Source organism: Drosophila pseudoobscura, chromosome 2, assembly GCF_009870125.1.
Source record: "Drosophila pseudoobscura strain MV-25-SWS-2005 chromosome 2, UCI_Dpse_MV25, whole genome shotgun sequence".
NCBI lineage: Eukaryota > Metazoa > Arthropoda > Insecta > Diptera > Drosophilidae > Drosophila > Drosophila pseudoobscura.
In genome coordinates this window covers 16,104,968-16,114,548 of record NC_046679.1, presented here as the reverse complement: position 1 = coordinate 16,114,548, position 9,581 = coordinate 16,104,968, and the positions used below count along the sequence as shown (strand labels likewise).

General features: G+C 45.7%; 1 protein-coding gene across 1 annotated transcript; it reads left to right on the top strand.

The window, feature by feature from the left end:
- Positions 1–5,027: 5,027 nt before the first annotated feature.
- On the top strand, positions 5,028–8,014 carry Osi7 (Osiris 7). Its single transcript, XM_001358884.5, has one exon. The coding sequence runs from the start codon at positions 5,301–5,303 to the stop codon at positions 6,162–6,164; it is 864 nt and encodes a 287-aa protein (XP_001358921.2). The 5' UTR covers positions 5,028–5,300; the 3' UTR covers positions 6,165–8,014.
- Positions 8,015–9,581: the final 1,567 nt, after the last annotated feature.

Here is a 9,581-nt window from a genome sequence, read left to right as displayed (position 1 = left end):
TGCCATCGCGCACACACACACAGAAACACACACAGACACACACGTGCACAGATATACATATTGTCTTCTTTATTCACTTGGCAGCATTTCCTTCATCGCATTCATTGCGAACCAGTTGGTGGTTATGCGCCTTTTTATTCGACTTAATTTAATTAACAGCGTCGTTTTGAGCAGCAATAAAATAAAAAGTTGTAGAAGAAACTAAAGAAGCTTTGGCTAATCACGAAAATAATGATCATTAAAGGGGAAGGTAATGATCATCCGCAGTGCTGCTTACAGAAATTTCACTTTAAAGAATGCACTGAACGGCCAACAGATCGACATCAGACCCATCACTCGACGATCATACGCTCTCCCCAGTCTCCAGTCCCCAGTCCCCAGTCCGCAGTCCGCAAAGGTTGCCCCCGGGCCCGGGGCCACCGAAACGTTGCATTATTTATGCTGCAAAGTGGGGCACCGAGCATCCAGCACCACGCCCTTGGTAGTAGTAGAGATGCCGATGCTGCTGCAGCAATTGCGTGAAAGTTGCGGAAGCTGTCGGGCTCCAAAGTTATCCTCCAGAAAAAGCGAAAGGGCTTGGAGCTTGGGGCTTGGGGCAGAGCACACGTGCGCCGCACCGGCAGATATCGGGCCATGAAAACTGCAATTTCGGCAAACTTCTCATGCCGGAAAGGCACTCAAAGTCAAGGAGGAAGGCAGCCAGGCAGGAAGGCGGCCAGGGTGGGCATGACGCTTGATGAGAAGTGAAACCCTTTCTCTTTCGAAAGAAAGCGATTGCGGTGCGGTCCCAGTGTGAATTTCTGTACAAAATTTCAGCGAGTAACTGCACTTGTATGCCATAAAAGTTTTTCACGCATTATATAAGCATTTTAATGTTGGCGGCGGCGGCGGCGGCAGCGGTGGCTCCAGCTTCCCTTGCCTGATATTGCGCCATCATTTGCTTACACTTGGCCATCATTTATTCAATATGAACGTCATTTAACGCCAGACAAATTACATAAAAATGGAAAGAAAAACAACGCTAATAAATTATTAAATAAGTGCAGCAATAAACTAGCAACGGTACACCAGCAAAACACGAACAGCACATACCCTATTGATAACCGCTCAACTTTAAAACCACAAAAATTTGTGTGTTTTAAAACCGTCAAACCGCTGATTGCAGCGATGACAGTGGCGATTCCCAGAAAATTATTTAATGTATGAACGCCCAGCGTAAAAAATAGACAACAGCAATAAAATATATATAACTTTTAGCTAAATACAATTATATTTAGACCAAGTATTTGTTCTACCAACGATATATATAGTTTAACATTTAGTAAGAACCCTATTAAAGTACGAACCCTATTAAAGATCCTTTCTTTATATAACATATGTTCTCTATGTTTGTATTTCAAAACCCAATGTTTAAGTGAAATATGTTGAGTATTATGACACTTTTCTTTGGGTGTATACAGGAGAGCGTTAATATCCCCTGATATAGTTTGTATACCCTGTGTGAAGTCTAGGAAAAAGCCTTGGTCCGTGCTTTGATTTTGCAATAGACGGCATCGACATCGACACCGACACCGTAGCATCGAAATACGAGTAGCTGTAAATTTTTGGTAGAGTTTGTTGAATTAGATAATTTTAGATTTCAGCCATATCCATAAACGTTTTGTTTTTGGTTCGTCGTGGGTTTTCTATTTGGAAGCTGGACGGCGTTGGGGCGTCATGGAAAGTGAAAGTGATGCCACAGATTACATACCCGATTCGTGCATTTATAATTTGTATCTTCGACCAGGTTGCCAGGTGTGCTAAAAACAACGGTTATGCTAATGGGCGTGGCAGGTATTCGAGCTAAATGATTACAACACAAGCCGCTAATTTTTGTCTGCCTGTGCTGCAGTCGGTCGCGCTGGCTGACCTTTCCCTGCGCCTGTCGGTTCCCATGACACAGGGTAGCCAAGCAAAAAAAAAACTCAAACTCCCAATTAGACGAACTGCCAGTTGACGGTAAAAGTAGTCATAAATGAGCCAGAGTGAGCTTGCAGCTCTCTGGCTGCAGCACTGGACAGCCAGCCAGCCGGAGAGTGGGCATTATGGCTGTGGCACCAGGCCATGGCTCAAAGAAATTCTCACATTTGCAGAGCCGTAAATAGATGAAAGAAAGTCAATTACTCTTAAATTTAAATGCTATCCGCAGTGGGAATTTTTGTGATATTTTATGGTTCTTAAATTGTTATAAATGTAATTAATTTTTTTTTAAATAAATATTTACATTAACTAGATGAGTTCATATTCTAAAATGTGTATTATTTTAATTGAAAGAACTCCAAAATTTCACTATGAACACATTTAAGAGTAACCAATCTTCGCCGTCGCAGCAATGATAATTTCCGCTTATCTGATCTTTGTCTTTTTGCCCTTAACTGGGCCAAAGAAAAAGAAAGAAACGCCCACTTGCCTCTTTTCATTGCGGTCGCAAGCTCAAAATGAAGCTATTAAGTGGCAGTTGCAGTTGCAGTTGCAGTTGCAGTTTGTTTTGCGTTTTCACCCTGTGATTGACTGCGGGGGCATCCGTCTTATCATTGACATTGGTATTCATGGGCTGCTGCTATTGTTGTCTTGTCGGTATGGGACTGCGAGTGTCAACACCCACTCAATGGCACTCGTAATGGCCATGGCCATGGGAATGGCAATCGGGAGTGCTAGGTCCGGCACTCACTTCGTCATTCATTCATGCCGTTTGTTAGCTTACATTTTCGAGTTGCAATGTTGCACGCGTCACCACGGTCGCCTCGCTCTTCGCTCGCAAAGGCAGCGAATGTTGTTGTCTTTGGTAAAAAAGAAGGAAAATTTAAGCTGAACTTTCTTTTTTTGTGTACTGCTGGATGCTGCAGCAGCCTCCTCTGTGGCAGTGGCAGTGTCGGCACTAGCAACAACTGCGATATAAATAAAATATATGTGTACTTATATATATATATATACGAGTATTTCAGCGCCACTCTGCAGCTCTTATTGTTATGTTCACAGCCACATTTTGGGTTTTTATGGTCTTGCAGCTGGAACTCGTTGGGCTGTTATGAGTTTACTCTTCATTTTTCTTCAGACTCCAGACAAAAGCAAAAACATAACCTGTTGAAATGGCTCGGCCACAACAATAGAACCCAAAAGCGGTTCACAGGCGTCGTCAAATGTCGATCCGTTGCACTCTGCAGATGCTCTCTGGTGCATCTCACCTGGGGCATGGGCATGGCTGTGTGGCATTGCCGGGGAGAGAGGTTTTCCGCGGCCCAAGCCAATGCAGTGAAAGTGTCGTTTCTCATGTTTCGCGGCACACTCTTACAAAATTTAATTAAATGTCAAATAATTCAACATTCAGTGTCTCGCAGATTTGCATCCCTATATACAAACGAGTACTACTATAAGCTGGAGGAGCCTCACGCAATGCGTGGAAGCCCCCGCTGGCCGTCGCCCCCAGCCAGTCACCAGCTAGTAGGACCAGCCACCAGATGCATATGAAATTCGCTTTCACTGAGGCCAGCTCTGCCTCAAAGCTGGGCTTTGGCTGATCTGGAAAAGCGTTTTCACGCCGCTTGGTGCTTGGTGCTTGCTGCTTGGTGGCTTGTCTGCTGCTCTGGCTGCCGAGTCCGAGTCCAATTCATAAGCGCATTTTTATTGCGTTTTCACACATTCATAACACTTTAATTAACTATTTTCAACACTTTCTTGGGGCCCGGCATACCGGCATTTGTATCCTGCTCGCGGTCATTTGCCCAGATATTTGGCAAAACTCTCTCGCCGCTGGGCTGATGACTTTCATTTGTTTGGGATCCCGACCCCACTGGCGAATGGCTCCTGGCTGTCTATTTGCGTACTTTTACTTGTCGCATCCAGTTGGTTAGTCACTCTTGCTGGCTGCTGGGACAGACAGCCCGGGGCCTTGCTACTGGTGTTTGACAGTTGGTTGACTTTTTAGTCAATAACTTAGCGAGATAGTTTGCCAACCAGCCCAGCCAGCCAGTCAGCCTGTTAGCCAGCTTCAGTTATTTGCCTGAGCCGTTTCTTCTTTGACAACGCATAAAATTTGCACACCATTTCGTGTGCAACAAAAAAAAACAGCAACAACAATATGCGAGAGCCACCACAAGAAAGGGCAAAGCAAACCACATACCACATACTTCAGAGATGTATCGCAAAACTTTCCCTTTTCTGAATGAGGTTATGATTATTATTATTGGCACTGTCACCGGCACCGGCACTGTCAGAGGTACTGCCCCTGGCCAACGGTGGTGGTGGAGTGCAGTGGATCTCATTTCTTGTGGCGTGTGGCATAGATTTCCAGCTGTCAGAACGTGCTCGTTTTTTTATGTAACGTGACTGAGTTCTAACGGGCTTAGGAGGAGGCGTGACCACTGAACATAGAACATCAGCAGGCAGCTGCACCTGCAACGGCTTCATCACCTGCTCCTGCCACTCGAATGCCTCGCAGAGTTCCTCCGTTGCCACAACTGCGCCTGCTGCTGCTGATGATGATGATGAAAGGGAAATGCTTTTACTTACTTTTACAAAAATTCAATTTCAATTAAAGAGAAGACAATTAAGATTACGACTACGATTTTTCGGCTCTTTTTGGCTCGCTTTTGGCCGGGTAAAAGTGACTTGCGTTCCCACAGGCAGGCAGGAGGCTGTGGCTGTGGCTGTGGCAGCGGCAGTGCCTGTTGACAATGTTACATGAACTTCAGGCGAAAGCAGCGCTGCGGCAGAGACGGCTTACAAATTACAGTAACAATGCTTTTCCAAGTCAAAGATTCTGCCGCTGTTGCTGCCGCTGTCGCTGTCGCTGCTGCTCGTGCGATGTCGGCGTCGACTGAGCATTACCGTTGGCTGGGCAAAACGAAAGACTGAAGCGAGAAACTTGCACGACTAGTTTCTTGGTCGGGAAGAGAGCGGAGAGCGGTGAGTAGAGAGCATAGAGCGGCGGCATGGAGAAATGCTTTCGTTCGGGGCAGCAGCAGATGAGCATGCCTCTGCCGCTGTTCCAGCTACAGTCGCTGCTGCCACTGCCACTGCCGCCGTATATAAATTGCCGTGTGCCTAGGAAAATTGTATCATTTCATCCTTACCCGTCAAAGCAGCAGCACGCCAGCTAGCAGAGTTGTGTGGCACGCCCCAAAACCCAAAAAGTTTCAATTTCAAAGAGAAAGTGCGTTCGTGCGGTAGCCAAACCCGATTAAGTGCACAGCCCTCGAAGGACTATAAACAACAACAACAAAACGAACCCAAGTGCAAAAAAAAAGCCGAAAAAGAACAAAATGGCAAACAATAAAGTTATATTCGGTGTCTTGTGTTTGGTCACACTGGCCGCGGCCCTTCCGGCCGAGGAGACGCGCGGCCATGCCCGCAACGCAATCGGCGGCGAGAACGACATTATGGATAGCATCTACAGCGACTGCCTGAGGAAGGATTCGGTGTCGTGCGTCAAGTACAAGCTGTTCAACTTCGTGGACAAGGTGCTCGGTGCCCGCGACCAGTTCGCTCTCACCGAAGGTGTGACCGTTGTGCGCTCCCCTGATGCCCCAGCGCAGGAGGCTGCTCGCTCCATCTCCGGAGACGAGTCGTTCGAGTCTTTGGCCCTCAACCGTATCAGCAGCTTCCTCAACTCGCACACCATTAAGGTTGAGCTGAAGGGCGCCGACATTGTCCAGGCCGTCAGCTCTACCGGACGCGCCCTCGAGGATGCCTCCGAGTCCCTGTTCGGCAGCAACGACCCCAACGCTCCCGAAGAGAGCCGTGGCAAGAAGAAGAAGGCCGCCAAGATCCTTGGCCCCATTCTGGCTCTGGTTGCCCTGAAGGCCGCCGCTCTGCTTCCCCTTCTCCTTGGTGCCATCGCTCTGATCGCCGGCAAGGCCCTGCTCATCGGTAAGATCGCTCTGGTTCTCTCCGCCGTGATCGGCCTGAAGAAGCTGCTCTCCCAGGAGAAGCACGTCACCTACGAGGTCGTCGCCCATCCCCATCACAGCAGCAGCCACTCGGCCAGCCACGACTCCTACGGCAGCGGCTACAGCGCCGATGCGGGCGCCTCCTCTGCCTCGTACGGCAGCAGCGGTCACGGTGGCTGGGGACGCTCCATCGATGCCCAGGATCTGGCCTACGGTGCCCAGAAGCCCCAGGCTTAAGTTGGACAGACAGTCAGCGACATCAGCGAGAACCTGAACAATCTGAAGCAACCACAATCAACAACCACATTCACAAGAAGAACATCACAAACGACTTGAGCCACAGCGCTCGTAAGAGACTCTTGAAGAGGAGAAACATATTATTTATCGTTCGTTTTAATTAATTTATTAATTTAATTTATTTTATTTATTTCTCCACGCAAACACGAAGAAAGCAAAAGCAAAGAATGAAAAACGCACAAAAAACGCAAGCAAAATCAATTTAAGCAGATAAAATGAAACAGAAATATGTAAAAACAAAGACAAAGCGACATCGTTGCAAAAAGAGAAGAAGAATCAGAAGCAGTAGAAGAAGCAGAAGCTAAACCAGAGCCACGTTAGGTTTGTAATGCCGAGTGTTACATGTGCATCTAGTTGTTATGTATATCCCCATGATAGCTGATAAAGCTAACGATAAGATTGTAAAAAAGAAGTCGGTCGGTACCTTATGCAACAAAAACACATCTCTAATACTCATAAGCCCAGCGGCGTCCAGCCTTAAGTCTAAGCTTGCACCAGCACCCAGCTTACATTCTCTCATTCTCTCTCCATCATCAGCGCCCTGGAAGGACCTCAGACAGGTTGACAATCGAACTGTAACTCTTTTTAACTCTGTTTCACTCCAGCGCACTTTCACTCTCACTATCACTCTCATCTGACTTACTTTCTATCACTTTCTGACTATCACTGTCTTTGTTTCTATCTCTATCTCTATTTCTATTTCTGTATCTGTATCTGTAACTGTCTCTGTCAAACTCTGTCTTTCAGACTATCACTGTCTATCACTGCCTATACCAAAACAAACGTACAAATCTGAAAACTATACTTAACTCTATATGTACTTTTCTAACCTGTACCTGTACCTGTGCCTGTACCCGTACTGCTACTTGCTCGACTATCAACTACTCTTCACATGCAATTCTAGTCTTAAAATACAACAAAATCAGCATCAATGAAACAACAATGCCTACCTACTATTAGCTTTAACTCTATCAACTATCAACTAGCTCTAACTTTATCCACTATCACTCCACCTGTTCTTTCTTCTCCGCCTCCAACGCTGTCCATCTCTTTCTCTCTCTCTTTCTTCTGGCTTTCCGTCTAGATCTTGAGTCATAGTTTTGGTCATTTGCATGCCATAACTTGCCATAGGTTTCCACACACACACACACACGTACCACACCGAACTGAACTCATTTTCCAACTCTGCTCAACTCTATAGTATTTCTTCACTCCATCTCAAAACTCCAATTCCACTTTAACTCTTCAACTTTCTCATTTCTCTGTGCACCTTCATCTCGCTATCTCAGTCTGTCTCTCTCTTTGTGCCTATGCATCTGTCACTTTCTGGCGCTCTACTTTCCAAAAACAACAAAAAAACGCACGCACATACTCGTACGAACACCTGTTTTCTGTAACCATAGTTCACTGTAATGTTACAAATATTAACTTTTTTTTAAATATTTTAACTCCTCAATCGTACACCTGTACTACTACATCCATCAGCGACTTGAGCCCTTGCCGAGCCTGTGTGTTTGCGCCGGGCTTTCCTACATTGTGGCCTTAAACATATTTTTAATCCGCTTAAAAATACTCTGTTTAAAACATTTGGAAAGCTCTCTAGCCGCAGGCCGCAAGCCTCGAGTCGCCAGCATGTCGGCTACTTTAATTTAAATATTTGAGCAAAGTCGTACGGCACTTTCACAACTATAGCTTCCAACAGTAGAAGAAGAAGAAGGAGAAGAAGCGCAGAGCAGAAGCTGCAGATGTGGGCAACACCCAACTCACACAAAATCACACAAATCACGCACAAAGGAATGTAAATTTCATAGATTACAATATTCTCTCTCTGTCATACATGCATGTCATTAAAAAATGAAGAAAAACAATACACAAAAAAAAACAAGTTGAAAAAAATACAAGCAAGGAAGATTAATAAATAAAAAATCAATGAAAAATCAAGCTCTTTGCTTTGTATATAATTTATGGCATACCCTCGGGTCGGGTGAAAGCGAAACGACAAAACTGAAATCCATTATGCATAATTCCCCGCCCTCCAGCCTCAGACGCACCCCTCTGACCATTGGCTATTTGCTATTGGCTGGGACCAAGACGAACGCGAAAAGTTGCCGTTGACAAGTCCATCTTTGTCCGAGATGCTTTCATTTCAAGTGAAATTGATTTGCGACCCAGTTGTCCAGGCCTCATAAAGATTTGCCCGCTAATAGGTGTAGATAATTATGAGTCTGGTCTTGCCAAGTCAGGTTAACACAAAAATACAACAAAGTGCTGCCCGGCAGAGTGTGCCCAGCTGGCTTTCGACAGCGACAGCCGCAGTGGCAGCAACCGACAGTGAAAGTAAACAGTTAGGAAACCGAAACAGCAGCTAAGGCCACAGTCCAAAATCCAGAAACATCGCCACCAACAAATACAAAACGTGCAGTGAAAAGTCCAACGAAATCACGGCACATGGCCAGAGCCGAAAACGGTTTTCCAACCGCTAAGCCAAAGCGGCGGCTGCCGCTGAATGGTCGAGTCAAAAACAAAAGACAAGGTAATGCGATTTAATGTTAACAACTCATTTGAGCAGCTTTCAAGCTTGGGTAAACATTGACTGACCAGTTCAGAGCCGTAGCTGCCTCAACAACAACAAAAATGACAAACAATCTTAGGGTACACTCTATTTAGAGACATCTTAAAGGTGGCTTGTATTAATGCTGTTTAAAGATAGTAGAAGAAAGTTTATTTACGGATTGGTCGCATGGGAGATCGAGATCCCATTTTGATAGCGTTTCAGCTTTGGAATCAACCAACCAACCATTTGGTTCCACTACAGAACGGTATTTTTCGAACATTAATTTGATAATTGTTTACTTTCTTTGTTTCTAATCCAAATGAAATGAGCCCCAGCCTATTTTCGATTCTAATAAATTTTGTTAATGGCTGGTGGCAGTATATGCAAATCGGCAAACCAAAACGAAAGCCTTACTAAGTGATTTGGAGCGAACAACCGTTGTGCCGCTAGAGAAATGCGGTTCTTCTGTTGCAGCCAAACTGGTGCAGCATCATCACCAGAAGCAGCAGCAGCAGCAGCTTCAGCTGCATTGGTTGTTGGCCACCAATTTCACATTCTGAAAAACGAGATAAAAAACCACACAAAATTTGCAATAATTCATAAGCCGGCAGCGCGATGTTCGCACACACAAGAAGAGTTAATGCAACGACCACAGCAGCAGCACCAGCAGCAGCAGCACCACCAGCAGCAGGAGGAGGAGAATCGTGCAGAGTGGCCAATTTGAAAGCAATTTCACTGTCAACTGAGAGGGGGAGGATGGTAAGCAGGGGCGGAGAGGGGTTGTTCAAGCCAAGTGGATGCCT

What these genes read in the sequence shown, in the direction of transcription:
- Osi7 (XM_001358884.5), top strand. Translation starts at nt 5,301, where the DNA reads ATGGCAAACAATAAAGTTATATTCGGTGTCTTGTGTTTGGTCACACTG.